The following is a 15,138-nucleotide window of genomic DNA, read 5'->3' on the forward strand; positions in this document are numbered from 1 at the left end:
GTGGACTCTTGGCTCCCCTTGGCCAGGACACAGAGATAGGGCTGGGACCTCGAGGAGTGGACAGAGCTGGTCCCTGGTGTCGCCTGAGCTCCGGGGAGGAGACCCTGAGCTGGGAGGCAGCACCCAGGGTCTCGGCCCTCCTGGGCCCGCCGTGGGTTCCTGCACGTCCCCCCCTTATCTGGTCCCTTCTCAGCACACCGCCCACCCCTCCGCCCAGCTCAGGTGTGACTGGCTGGACCCCGAGTGTCTCAGGCCGGCCCGGCCCCTCTGGAGAGAGGAATGAGGCAGGAGAGACACCTCTCATGCTCCTCTTGAATCCTTCCCCACCTCCTGTCCGCAGAGCGCGGGTGCCCATGCTCCAGACTGAGAAACTGAGGCACAAACGGCTCTGCAGGCTGACGTGTAGTCAGAACTGGACGGGACCGTCTTCTCCTTTGTCCTGACCCTTCCCTGAGCTGGACTCACTCATTCCCGTGGGCCCGGGCAGCTGAGGAGAGGGGTGGGAAGGAGCTGAGGCTCTTGGATTCGGGAGAGGCAGGGCTCCGTGGGGGTGAGGGGCCTGCCCGGGGCCTGTTCAGCCCCCTGACCTGGAAGGGGTGACCCTTCACCCCTATGAGCCCCGGGCTCACTTACTTTGGTTCCTTACTACGGAATTCTTTGATATTTTCCTGAATTCACTCAACAGTTGTGTGGTGCTTGCTCTGTGCCAGGCTCCATCCTAGCTCCTGGAACATAAGAGGGAACGAAGCAAAGAGCCTCTTGTGGAGCTGACCTTCTGGTGGGAGAGACGCACAACCGTGCATCAGTCACGAGGTGACGGTCACCTGGGCTACAGGGACACCCTCTCTGGGTGCCAGGAGGGGATGGACAGCGTGAGGACAGGCAGGACTGGGCTGGGGGTTCTGACCTGGGCTCGGAATTTGCATCTTGACTCCGCCTCCTACTCTCAGTGTGATCTGGACTCTCCAGTCCGCCTCTCGGAACCTCAGTCTCCTCCGCTGTAAACGGAGATACTCACGGTACCCTCCCTGGAGGCTGCTCAGGGGTTGTGTGAGCTGACACCCAGTGACGAGCACATGCCGAGACCCTCTGTGTCTGTCCTTTCATCTCATCTCACAAGTACTGTCACATCTTTGTTTTCAAAGGCTCAGAGAAGTTAGGCGGTTTTCCCAAGGCCACACAGCTGGTCATCTTCCAGCCTGTGTATCTTCTGCTCTTGTCCTACACAGAAGTGGCCTCTCCCCCTGGCCCAGGGACCATTTTAGGTGCAGTACGTGCTACTGAATTGGACTGTATTAAATGTGAGACTTTGTTGTAAACTAGGACATGATTTTTAAAATATCTTTGTTTTGGGATTTACAGAACTAATGCATGTTCACTAGAAAATTTATGCCATATAGATTCGTTATAGAATTTCATCATAGAAAATTCAGACCATGTGTCTGGAAATATATCATATGGAAGCTTCCAGTAATCTTTTGTGTACCTTAGAGAGAACCAGTGTCTTAATCCTTTAGCGTAACCCTCCCCACAATCAGCCCTGATTTTTTAAAATTAATTAATTTGGCTGCGTTGGGGCTTAGTTGCATCATGCAGTATCTTTTGTTGCAGTGCATGGATTCTCTAGTTGTGGCATAAGCGCTCAGTAGTTATGGCACACGGGCTTAGTTACTCCACAGCATGTGGGATCTTCCCAGACCAGGGATCGAGCCTGTGTCTCCTGCGAGGTGTGTTCTTAGCCACTGGACCACCAGGGAAGTCCTTAGCTCTGATTTAAAAAAAAAAAAATCAATTTGTGTTCATCTTTTCTAAGATCTTTTTTAAGATCTTAAGTGGGATCTAAGCGCCTGCTGGTTTGCCTTTTTGTCTTTCACTTAATAAATCCTTTATCCATCTTGAAAGTCAAATATTGGAATGACCACATTATTTCTCTTTTTATCTATCTACCTTTCATTTATTTATTTTCATTTCAACTTTGTTGTTGTTCAGTTGCTAAGTCATGTCAGACTCTTTGCAATCCCACAGACTGCAGTATGCCAGGCTACCTTGTCCTTCACCATCTCCCGGAGTTTGCTCAAACTCATGTCCATGGAGTCAGTGATGCCATACAACCACCTCATCCTCTGTCACCCCCTTCTCCTCTTGCCCTCACTCTTTCCCAGCATCAGGGCCTTTTCTAATGAGTCAGCTCATCACATCAGGTGGCCAAAGTATTGGAGCGTCAGCTTCAGCATCAGTCCTTCCAATGAATACTCAGGGTTTATTTCCTTTAGGATATTTCAACTTTATTGACGTATAATTGACGTATAAAATTCTAAGTTATTTAAAGTGTACATCAGGATGGTAAAGCATCCCCCCCATCCAGTTAACACATTTCATCACTTCACATATGTATCCTTTTTTTGCATATGTAAGAACATTTAATTTCTACTCTTTTAGCAAATTACAGTTATACAACACAGTATTATCAATTGTAATCACCGTATTTTACACTAGATCCTCATACCTTATTCAATTTAGTACTAAAATTTTGTACTGTCTTACCAACCTCTCCCTATTTCCCCCACCCCCAGCTCCTGGTACATACTTTTTCTACTCTTGTGACTTTTTTTTTTTTAAACCCACAAATAAGTGATACCACGTCATATATGTCTTTCTCTGACTTATTTCACTTAGCATAATACTCTCAAGTTTCAATCCGTGTTGTTGAAAATGACAGGATTTCTTTTTCTCTCGTAGCTGAATAACATTCATATATATATGTATATATATACACACATAGATATGATATTTATATATATGCTGTATCTTTTAAACAATATTTATCTATTTATGTGGCTGCCCTGGGCCTTAGCCGCAGCCTCTGGGGTCTTTTTTTGCATCATGTTGCTTCTCCTTAGTGGCACATGGACCTAGTTGCCCCACAGCATGTGGGGTCTTAGTTCCCTGAGCAGGGACTAAACCCATGTTCCCTGCATTGGAAAGCAGATTCTCTACCACTGAACTGACAAGTAAGTCCCTGCCATTTCTTCTTTATTCATCTGTAGATGGAAGCTGAGGTTGTTTTCATGTCTTGGCTACTGTGAATGGTGCTGCAATGAACATGGGAGTACAGATAGCTCTCTTTTTTAAAAAACCGAGATACAAGTGACATCATATATCAGTTTCAGGTGTACAACATAATGATTCAGGATTTGTGTTGAATACATAGTTATACTTTTTTTATTCCTTGATATTTCCTTTTTATTTCCTTTGGATATATATCCAGAAATGGGATTGCTGGATCATATGATAGTTCCATTTTTAATTTTTTTTAGGGACCTCTGTACTATTTTCCGTAATGGCTGTACCAATTTACATTCCCACCAAGAGTGCACAAGGGTTCCCTTTTCCCTACATTCACTATCTCTTATCTTTTTGACAACAGCCATTCAAAGAGATGTGAGGTGATATCTCAATGTGGTTTTGGTCCTGTTGGCCATTTGTATATCTTCTTTGAGAAAAGGTCTATTCAGTTCCTCTGCTCGTTTGAAAAACTGGATTGTTTGAGTTTTTTGCTGTTGCATTGTAGGTGTTCTTTATATGTTTTGGATATTAACCCCTTATCAGGTATGTGGTTTGCACATATTTTCTCCCATTTAGTAGATGGCCTTTTCGTTTTGTTGATGGTTCCCAAGAGTTGGAGATGGATGGGTCTCTTTTCTCCAAAGCCCTGTCTGCCACCAGGATGGTGTGCCCTGTGAATCCCTGATGACTGACTACCACTGTCCAGCCCCCATCTTCTCAGTCTTTTTTCACTTTTCTGGAGTAAATGACTACTACTGCCCCTAGGTGACAGACAAGAAGTAGAGTGTCAGAGTCTAAATGACTGACCCAAGGTCCTGGGTACCCAGATTCAAAGGAGCAGCCACGAGAGCTGGATCACAGCCCCGAAGGGGGTTGGCCTTGGTAATGGGAGAGCAGAGCTCGGAAGACCAGGTTTTAATTCAAGGTCTGCTACTTGAGATCTGTGAAGTTTTGAATAGCTTACTTAAAGTCTTGGCATCTCAATTTCCTCATTTTTATTTATTTTTGTTTTTTTGACCGGGCTGGGTCTCTGTTGTGGCATGTGGGACGTTCAACCTTCGTTGCAGCATGTGGGATCTTTAGTAGCAGCATGTGAACTCTCAGCTGTGGCATGTGGGATCGAGTACCCTGACCAGGAATTGGACTCTGGCTCTCCGCACTGGGAGCGAGGAGTCTTAGCCACTGGACCTCCAGGGAAGTCCCTCCTCATTCTAAACATCAGGATAAATAATATCTGTATCATAGTGCAATGGTTAAATAAGAAGGTTACAACACTGAAAAACTTAGCCAGTGCTTGAAAAGTGAAGTCAGTCGTGTCCAACTCTTTGCGATCCCATGGACTGTAGCCTGCCAGGCTTCTCCATCCATGGGATTTTCCAGGCAAGAACACTGGAATGGGTTGCCACCTCCTTCTCCAAGCAAGTGCTTGGCACCGCTCAATAAACACAGCCAGAATGATGAGGAAGAGCCTGCTGTGTTTATCTACCTTTCCGCCCCCATCATTGAGGGCCTGGAGCTGAGTGGTAAGAGCACAGTGCCAGGATCAGATCCCCACTCCACTGCGTACTTCTTAGTGGATGCTATGGTGCTGCCCAGATCTTCTCTTTGGGGTTGAGTCACTCATTGCCCTAGCTTCCTAGAGGGTGGTCTGTCCCCACTCATTGCCCCAGCTGCCTAGAGGGTGGGTCTGTCCCTAGGCATCAATCCACTAGCTTCTTGCTTAAGGTTGGGCTCGCTCCCTGGGGTCACTGCACATCCAGTGACAGGCTTATCAGAATATAAATGCCCAGCCTCATTGCCTCAAGGAGGGACAGTTCTGAAGGGCCATCAGCCCCAGAGCTCCCCATGCGGCTGGAGTGGGCTTGGCCCTTTTGTTTGCATCACCTGTGCCCGCTCCTGCTCCCTGCATTCCCTGCAAGAACCCTCTCCACTAAACCTTCCCACTCAGTCTGTTGCCCAGGAAGTCTGACCTAGGATATATTTGTATGGTTTTTAGTACATATACTTATTTATGGCTACACTGGGTCTCTGTTGCTCTGTAGGCTTTTCCTAGTTGCGGTGAGCGGAAGTTACCCTTTAGTTGCGGTGTGCAGGCTTCTTATTGCAGCGGCTTCCCTTGTTGTAGAACATGGGCTCTAGGTGCAAGGGCTCAATAGTTGTGGCATGTGGGCTTAATTGCCCCTCAGCATGTGTGATCTTCCCAGACCAGGGATCAAAACCGTGTGTGTCCCCTGCCTGGGCAGGTGGATTCTTAACCACTGGACCACCAGGGAAGTCCCCTGTTTATTTGATTTTTGTGTAAGTTATTTACTGCTCTGTGCCTCAGCTTCCTCATCTGTAATAGAGAAACGATGATAGCCATCCTAGGCTGGCTGTGACCGTTGAACGACTTAACTCTGCATAAAGGGCTGAAACAGTGCCTGGTAAATGCCCAGTAAATGTTAGCTCCGTTTGTTGGTTTGTTTTTAGCGTCAGTAAGTCCAGCTGGTAGTGACAAGACCTAAAGTAAAGCACAGTTATTTTCTTTGACTGCTGGCTCTGTCCCCTGAGCAGCAGCCATTCCTTCAGAACAGTCTAGGGCTCCAAGTCCATGAAGGATTCTGGGGAAGCCAAAGGCTGCCAGACCCAGGTACAGAGAAAGTTGGATCCTTCAGCCTGCGGTCATTCCCTCACAAACATTCCTGGGAACCCAGCGTGTGCTCTAGCCCTCCCTGGTTATCTTGGTGTCCACTGCAAAGCAGAGTTGAGCCCAAGGTCCGCTCATTACAGTGGGAAAGACAAGCCCACGGAAAGCCCAGTATAAATGATCACCAAGTGGGAGAGATGGCCATTTCCCCACTCAGATATAAGCATGAAGGTGCAGTACTGCAGAAGAGAGACCAGATCCCTCTCTCATCAGTGGGAGATGAACAAATCCAGAAGACGGGGATGAATGGCCTCTTGGCTGGGGGACAGGGAAGTCTTGGGAGGAGGTGGAGTTATGCTGAACCTTGAAAGAAGGGTAGAATTTAGTTAGACGGGAGTGAGAGGAGAAGGTGGAGAAGCCGAGGGGAGAAAAGGAGGTGAAGAAGCTCTGTTCTTGGAACTCCAGTTCCTCGCATGGAAATGCACTTGTGGCTTCTCTTGCTCGAGGTGCTTCTGTGTGTTTCTTCCTGCCAGCCTGGTACTCAGCATCCAGTTCTGGTCCTGTGCCACCCCGCCATGTTCCCTTGACACGTCCCTGACCTGACAAGGCCTTAGATGAGGAGAAGGAGAGTAGACTTTGCAGACAGACACACCTAGATCCTCATCCCACCTTGGGGGTTCTGGGTGTGGTCTCGTGCAAGTTGGCCACCTCCTCTGATCTTCAGTGTTCTCAGCTCCAAAATGCAGTGAATAATGCTGCTTTCTCAGGGTTACTGTGGCCACCAGCCTCCGACATGGCTCTCAAAGAACGCTGCCTCCTGGTTTTCACGTCCTCATGCCCCACTAAACTGGGGCAGAGCTGGTCTGTGTGACGATAGGATGTGACCTTAGGGGTGCTGTGTCACCTTCAAGATTAGGTTACAAAAGACTGCAGCTTCCCTCTTGGGCTCTGTGTGTGCCCTGCACCCCCACCCCCAGGTGAGCTCATCCTAGGGAAGATCATGTCGTGAGAGCTCCACAGTGGGAGGCTGCTACCCTCAGCCCCAAGCGTGAGCTGAGGATCTGTTCATCTCAGTCAGGTCTCCAGGGACCTCAGCCCCACCCGACAGCTTGCCTGGCGCCTCTTGAGAGACCCTGAGCCAGAGCCACCCAGCTAAGCGCCTGGATTCCTGACCTTCAGAAACCACGTGAAATAGCAAGTGCTGCTTGTTCTCAGCTGCTACATTTGGGGTGATTTGTTACACAGCAAAAGCTAACTAACACTAACTAAGTAATGATGAACAAAAATGCCCAGGATGCCCCCACCTCCGCCACCCTGCCAAGAGACCATGAACAACCTGAAAGCAGGGACCAAACCTGGCTCTTATGCCTTCCCCCCAGCCCTCCCCCCACCCCTGTGTGGCCAGCTCTCAGGGCAGACTGGTGACGACGCTGAGGGGAAGCAGCAGCGGGAGGCAGGGAGCACCGAGAGCCAGGAGAAGGAACACAGAGCAGGGCCAGCCTCCCCGTCTGTGCGGATCACCCTCCCCTCCCCTGGGACCCAAGTCCCCGCAGGGCCCTGCCTGGAGGACCGTGGCCTCAGCAGGTCGCTCTCAGGCACCTGTTAATGGAAGAACCTTGTGAACAGGTGACCGCCCACCTCCATCCCAGTATCACCACCAGAGCAAGTCCAGGTCCACTCATTTCACACAGGCTCCAAGTCTACAATTCCACCTGCTGCTGCTGCTGCTAAGTCGCTTCAGTCGTGTCCGACTCTGTGCGACCCCACAGACGGCAGCCCACCAGGCTCCGCCGTTCCTGGGATTCTCCAGGCAAGAACACTGGAGTGGGTTGCCATTTCCTCCTCCAATGCATCAAAGTGATAAGTGAAAGTGAAGTCGCTGTCATGTCCGACTCAATTCCACGTGAAAGACCCCTAAACTGACACCTGATGCCCGGCGATCCTCTGCCCCCCTGGGCCTCAGTTTCCTCATCTATGCAGGGTGGCCCCGAAGGCCTTTCCAGCTCCCACCAAAGAACATGCCCCCCACTCTCCCTGCCCGCTGATGGCCCCCTACCCCCACCCCGGGGTGAGGCAGGCTCAGGGAGGGAGCACATGGCTAGTCCTCACGGGCATGCGCTCCCCGCGGGACAGAGGGCGTGTGTCACCATGACCACGTACTTCTGGAAAGCCCCACAGTTCGGGTCTTTCCCTGGTTGACCTGGAGGAGCCGCATCCTCCTTGCTCACATCTCCTGGGATCTATTTTTGGCCGTGACGGTCTTGATGTGGTGCAGCGGGCGGGTGCCCCTTTTAATTTGGGCTCTGAAGCTGGCTGAGGTCTGGATGGTAATTATGAGCACGGAACCATTTATGGAAACAGGCCCTGAAAAAGTCAGTAATGAGAACTGACTAAAAATGCCCCAGAATGAAGCGGGGGCCTGCTCTCGGCAGCGCTGAGATTCCTGGGTGGGAGGGAGCCCTTCAGGGGCCTGAACCAGGAGGTGATGGAGTCCGCGGCTCCCCTGGGACCTGGAGCCGCAGAGACTGGGTCTTGTCTTAGGTCTGAGGGGCCCCTTGGCCTCGTTACTGGTGGGACCAGCCAGACAGGCCCAGCCCGTTCGCCTCCAGGGCCCCGAGGGAGCCTGTCCTCCTTGTCGGACTGTGAACAGAGGTGAGTCCCGCAGAAAAGTGAGAACATGGGTGGCTTCAGATGGAGGCCCGAGGTGACCTGGAAGCCACTCCCAGACCAGCAGGATGCCCCAGTTCAGGGCACTGAGTCGCTGTCCTGGGAACCAGGAGCCCTTGGGAAGAGGGGCCGGACATCCCCTCTCTGGGCCCCGGGGACACGGGGGGCTGGAGGAGCAGACCGCAGAAGACTCCCGTTTCCACCCCATTGTTCAGTCTCTGTCCTCAAACTGGTCATCGCCCAGAGGACAGATGAGCCAGGGATGGGGACCCCGGGACAGGGAAAGGGAGAGACTGGCAGGCTGTTGTGTGGGATCAGGGGAGGGCAAGGGGCTGTTGCAGCTGGACCGAGAAGAAAATAGCCTTCATGCTTGGTGGGATGGGGCAACCCCCCAGAGAGGGCTTCAAGGAGGGTCTCCTCTTCAAGGAGGCCCAGGAGACCATGAGGATCGGCCGGGCCAGCTTGGGAGGCCTCGAAGCAGAGCCAAGCTTAAGACCCTCCCGTGGGCCCTGAGGGGCTGGGGAAGGGCTTGAGGGACGGTCAGACAGGGCAGAAGATTCTAGGTTCTTAGTAGCCACAACAAACTGGAGGAAGTGGGTGTCTTTTGAAGTCTTACTTTTTTGGTCAGAAATAAGATTCAGATTGTCCGGGTGACTGTAAATTTTGTTGAGGGCACAAAAATAGCCAAAGCCTATGTAGCTTCTGGGCGGTGGACGTAGGGTGTGGCATCTGGAGCTCTAGCCTGTGAGTGGTGGGTGCAGGGCCTCAGAAGGGGAAAGGCAGAATGAGGATGACAGACATGGTGGTGGAGGCTGCCTCCTGCCCACAGAGGGCCCTTCCCTCAGCCGGGGAACCTGGAGGTGGTTTATCAGAGGCTGGAGGAGAAGGCTGAGGCTCCAGTTAGCACTCACTGGTGAATCATGACTGCTCTTTGTTCGGAGGGCCGCATTAAGGTGATCCAGAAGGTAAATTCATTTGCTGCTGCTTCCGCAGACAGAAGGAAATGGCAACCCACTCTAGTATTCTTGCCTGGAGAATTCCATGGACAGAGGAGCTTGGTGGGCTACAGTCCATGGGGTTCCAAAGAGCCGGACATGACTGAGCAACTGAGCACACACCCCAGACAGAAAAGCTGGATCAGTGATTGAACATTTTGGGCTGCTTTTATAATTTTTGGAAAAGAAACATATGCCTGTGGAGCCAGACATAACTCTGTCTTCTCCCTGTGCCCAATAAAGAGCTCTGTGGCTGTCCTTTCACATTTTTCCTAGTGTGTCTTTGGAACTCTTGTGTCAAAGGATAAATTCAGGATGTTGCAAAAGCATGTTGCCGAAGTCCTCTCCATGGTATTCCTATCAGCACCATATATGGGAATATGCACAACTGCACTTACTTATTTCCTTCTCGCAGGTCATACTAAGCACCCCTGGACAAGTCCCGCACCCCTTCCAATTCCTTGAGCCCAGATCACTCTGTAGTTCACTTACAATAGAAATGACACCCCCTATTTTACTTGTCTTGTTTGTTTCCATTCTGTCTCCCCCATTAGACTGGAAACACTGTGAATGCACAATCTTTTAAAAAGAATATTTAAATTTATTTATTTGGCTACACTGGGTCTTAGCTGTAGCATGGTGGTGGTTTAGTCACTAAGTCATATCTGACCCTTGTGACCCCATGGACTGTAGCCCGCCAGGCTCCTCTGTCCATGGGATTTCCCAGGCAAAAATACTGGAGTATGGGTTGCCATTCCTTTCTCCAGGGGATCTTCCCGACCCAGGGATCAAACCCGTATCTCCAAAATTGCAGGCGGGTTCTTTACTGCGAAGCCACAGGGGAAGCCCCAGGATCTTTAGTAATCACATATGGGATCTAGGTCCCTGACCACGGATGGTACCTGGGCCCCCTGCATTGAGAGGATGGAGTCTTAGCCACTGGACCACCAGGAAAGCCCCTTGAATGCACTGTCTGTTTCTGTCTTGTTCACTGCTGTGTTCCCAGTGCTCAGAACAGTATGCTTTCACACACAGTAAGAATTTGATACATTTGTTTATAAATTGAACTTGATAAATGAATGGATTAATAAATGAATGATGAATACATTTATTTAGAAAACAATCACTCAAAATCTCCCCTTCCCCTCCACCCCTTGGCCTTGGAACTGCTGACACGGCCTCTCACATCTTCGCTCAAAGTTAGGAGATTGCAAGTCAAGCTCATCCCAAACTCCTGTTGAACAACCATTCCTCCCAGTCGGTTGCCTGACTGTTTACAAAGTCCTTTCATGACCTCGTGAGGAAAGCTGGGCTGTCTCCTCATTCTTGGTTCACACAGGTGGAGACCAGGTCTAGAGGGGAATGTCCATTCCTGGTTAGTTCAGGGACAGGCCTGCACCGAAGCCCTGACCCCTGGCCAGGGCCCTCTGGGCTGCCTTAGGCTGCCTCCCTGGCCGAAGCAGGCTTGGTCTGCACAGTTAACAAGGCGGATAGAGAAGTGCCAGAAAAATGCTTTCTTAGAACACCAACTTTTGGAAAAATCTCTCTCCTAACTCAAGGCCACAGGCACTGAAAAAGCTGCAAATCCAAAGTGGCCTCTCCCTCCCTCCCCACTAACCCTAACCCTAGCCAATTTCTAATGAAAATCATTTTCCTAAAAATGTCCCACCGCTAGTGCTTGCCTGGGATAGCTGGGGCAGGCAGTTTCCTGTGTGGGAACTATGGGATGGGGGTTGGGAGGGCATCGCTTTCACAAACCCACAGCACAGAAGCTGGGAGCTGAGGTCAGTCCAGGGGAACAGGGCTCTCTGGACCCAGCACATGCGGGCCCCCAGGTCAGCAAAGGATGCGGAGACCGCGGAGCTTGGTGTCCATGGAGCTGGCCGGTTCCTGGTGGTTCCCTCAGTCCTGGATCCAACGTGAGTCAGTGTCAGGCCTGCAGACAGGTTCCCAGGGACCCACCTGTCAGCGCCCTCTGTGCCCTGGGGGCAGATACACTCAAGGACGCTTTGAGAGGGGTCCAGCACAGGACATGGCGGGGCGACCCCTTTTCATTCTTGGGGTCACTCCCTGGGACAGCTCACAGCCCGGACCTGTTTCATCCTGCAGATCAGGGCCGCTTCCATAGCCACGTAACAGAGGTGGTCTCTGCAGTTACCTAATCCATGGAAATTGTCCCCAAAGCTGTGTGTGTGTCTGTAGGGAGGAGGGGACTCATGTGGTGATATTCATGGTGAGCATCACTCGGCGAGAGTCCAGAACCCTGCCCTCCGTGCCCTGCCTGTGTGGAAGGACCTGGATCTGCCCATGTCATGCTGCCCACGAAACAGCCTGGCCCATGGGTGGGCATTTGCTGTGGGTCCAGCCCCCGACAGACAATGGAGGTTCTGTTCCCTCCTCCCTGGTCTGGGGATGAAAAGCCCATCTCCTTCCCAAACACGTGTGTCCACCGGCCCCACCCAGCACAGCTGTTTGCCCATCCCTGGACCAGGTCCCCACCGCGAGGACAGGAAGTGCTCCCACATCCTCCTCCACCACCAGCCTGGTGACTTGTGGTCGCTGAGTCCAGTAGCCAGAGAGAGAATTTTTAAAAAGACTCACAAACATGTAATTAAAATCTCAGTGTTGGTTTTAGGGGAAGGCTTAGGGCGGCTCCCGCCCCTGCTTTGTGGAAACACAGATTTTTAGTGTTTGAAAGTGACAGGAGGCTAAAGTGAGATGCCCTAAATATACTGTCCTGGGCATTTCCGGCAGCTGGGGAAATGTGGGGTTTACTCCACTCCAGCGGTCTCCCGCCCAGACTGTGAGATCAGCCGCGCCACCGGCTCGCCTCGGGCCCCTGCAGTCTGGGCTTTACCCTCGCCTCCACACACAGCTTCCACTCCACCCTCAGACCACAACTCCTGCTGCCCAGAACCCTGGCCCTCCATGGTCAGAGCCCAGCCCACACTCCGAGGCCAGGATTCCAGCCCTCGCGTTTAGGCCACAGCCAGACTCACACCCCGAGCCCCAGCTCCGCACACCTGTGCGTAGAGGTCCCCTCTGCCTAGAAAGCCTGTCCTCCAAGACTCCTTCCTGTCCTTCAAGGCCAGTTCAGGTGTCGCCTCCTTCAGGAAGCCCCCTCAGATCACGCCATGGGACCCTTCAGCTTCCCCCGCACTCGACACAGCATCTTTGGGCGCTGTCATCCTACCCCGCCTTCTGGTCCTTCCCGCATCTCCCTCAGGTCCCCCTCCTCCTCCTGCTTGTTCCTCTCACCCTTTGCTGGGTGTCACGGCTGCTGTTTTCCCTGCTGCTGCCATTGTCCCTCAGCTCTCGGCCATTGCTCATGCTGGTCCCTGGCGCTATGGTTTCCTCTCCCTTGACATCATGGCACATCCACTCTCACCCCCAAGGCCCAGCTCTGAAGTCAGCTACACGCCCAATCTCCTCTCACCTGCCATCCAGACACCAGCAGGCGCTGGGAGCCCTCGTCCCACTCAAGTGCACTCAGCTATGTCTCTTTTCAGCCTTGGGTCTTATCTGTCTCCCCAGAGGAGGGACCTGTCCTGTACCCCATCTGTGGGTCCAGCAGGATGCTGAGCGGGGCAGGCCGGGTTTGGGGCTCGGGGGCCAGACGTGGACGCTGCCCTGAGCACCACACGGCTCTCGGGGCCCTCTGAGCACCCAGGAGGCAGAGCTGGAACAAGCCTGTTCTTGAGGAGGGAGTCAGGCCCGCCCAGACTGCCCAGGCCCCCGGCTCCCACCCTGGAGCCCGAGCCCGAACCACGAGTGACCGCCAGCCCCGCTCTGCCTTGCAGTGGAGCGCGACCCCGCCCTGGGCCACCAGGAGCCCCACTGGAAGGAGTTCCGCTTTGACCTGACTCAGATCCCGGCCGGGGAGGCCGTCACGGCCGCGGAGTTCCGGATTTACAAGCTGCCCAGCACTCACCCGCTCAACCAGACGCTCCACATCAGCATGTTCGAGGTGGTCCCAGAGCAGTCCAACAGGTGCCTGCCCCACACCCCCCTACACACCCGCTCAAGCCTCTGTCGGAGTGTCTGGTCCAGGCCTGGGGTGCATTTCCCAGAAGACAGAAGGGGAGCTTCCTGGGCAGCCCACCCTCAGAGAAGATGTTTGGCCCAAGGCCTTGTGTCACCATGGGGACAGGCCAGCATCAGCCCTGGATTCAAGTCCCCGCCTTGCTGTCTTGGCTGTGGGACCATGGGATGGGTCACTGAACTCCTGAGCCTCAGTTTCCCCATCTGTACACAGGCTCTGTAACACCTTTGTAGAGTAGACAGTGAAATAAGGCCTGGAAGGCACCCAGGCCAGAGCCAGGCGGGTAGATGCCCCACTAATGGTCCCCCGGCGGGCACTGGAAACACAAAGGCAGCTGTGCCGGCCCTCGGTTAATTGTTCTTTCGTGTCCACAGGGAGTCTGACTTGTTCTTTTTGGATCTTCAGACGCTCCGATCTGGGGACGAGGGCTGGCTGGTGTTGGACGTGACAGCAGCCAGTGACCGCTGGCTCTTGAACCGTAACAAGGACCTGGGACTCCGCCTCTATGTGGAAACAGATGATGGTAAGACTGGGGTCAGCACCGAACCTCCCCCTGGGGGCTCCTCCACGGAAGCTGCTGGCAGCAGACACAGCTGGAGCCCCCTCATCTGGCCCCGAGGCCTGGCCTTTCTCAGGCGAGGGGACCCAGTGGGTAGAGGGTGAGGGTTCCTCAGTGCGGGACAACAGTAGGGCAGGTTGCTTGCCTTTCCAGGCCTCAGTTTCCTCATCTGTAAAATAAGGATTCACGCCTTCATTCATTCATTCAGCAGGTGTTTGAGGGAGAGCCTCTTTTATCCTGGCAGTATGACTAGAAAACCTGAAGATGGGCCCACGGTTGGTGTGTCTGAAGTGCAATAAGGGGCCGCCGTGGCTGGAGCATGGGGGGCCAGGGAGCGATTGTGAGGAGGTTGAAAAAAGTCAAAATATGAAGTATGAAATCAGTATTATTTTATTTAAGAGCAATGGAGGATGGTAGGATCTGATTCAGCTTTTTATAAAACAACCCTCTGAGATGCTCCCCCACACGGGGGTTGTAGCATCTCCCTCTCCTTCAGTGTGGGCTACACTTAGTGACCTGCTTCCAAAGTATGCACAGGCTGAGGCAGTAAATTTAATTTACGGGGGAACCTCAACAGCACCCCCTCAACCAGGTGCTCGGGCTCCCACGAACACCTCATGTAGCTCCCAGACAAGATGAGAACCCTTTACCTCCGTGGTCTTTATCCCTGAAACCCAGAACCCCAGTCTCACCATGAGAAAAACACCAGACAACTCGAAACTGAAGAACTTGCCACAGAATATAAATACAAAAACTGTCAAGGTCATCAAAAACCACAGGAAATCTGAGAAATTCACAGCCCATAGGCGCATAAGGAGTTGTGATGACTAAGTGCTATGTAGGACCCTGGGTGGGATCCTGGAAAAAGACACTAGAGAAACTAGTGAACTCGGGTCAGTCATGGTATTTAGTAAATAATAAGACACCAGTACTGGTTCATTAGTTGTAACAAACATCGTTCAGTCACTAAGTCGTGTCTGACTCTTTGCAACCCCATGGACTGAAGCCCGCAGATCTCTGTCCTCTACTCTCTTCAGAGTTTGCTCAAATTCATGTCCATTGAGTGGGTAACAAAGGTACTATAGTTGTTTAAATGTTAACACTTCCCAGGGGAAACCTGGTCTGAGTGTATAACTCTGTACTATCTTGGTGTATTGTCTATGAATCTCAACTATGGTAAAAT

The 15,138-nt window shown here is 52.2% G+C and overlaps 1 protein-coding gene across 2 annotated transcripts in view; it reads left to right on the forward strand.

The window, feature by feature from the left end:
• BMP8B (bone morphogenetic protein 8b) overlaps positions 1–15,138 on the forward strand; it is a 34,220-nt gene that overhangs the window by 3,115 nt on the left and 15,967 nt on the right. For both annotated transcript variants that reach the window (XM_061122300.1, XM_061122299.1), the window contains exons 2-3: positions 13,155–13,344; positions 13,771–13,919. In XM_061122300.1, the coding sequence (XP_060978283.1) occupies positions 13,155–13,344; positions 13,771–13,919 (339 nt within the window). The remainder of the gene's footprint in view (positions 1–13,154; positions 13,345–13,770; positions 13,920–15,138) is intronic.

The sequence above is a fragment of the Dama dama genome, chromosome 20 (genome assembly GCF_033118175.1).
Source record: "Dama dama isolate Ldn47 chromosome 20, ASM3311817v1, whole genome shotgun sequence".
Taxonomy (NCBI): Eukaryota; Metazoa; Chordata; class Mammalia; order Artiodactyla; family Cervidae; genus Dama; species Dama dama.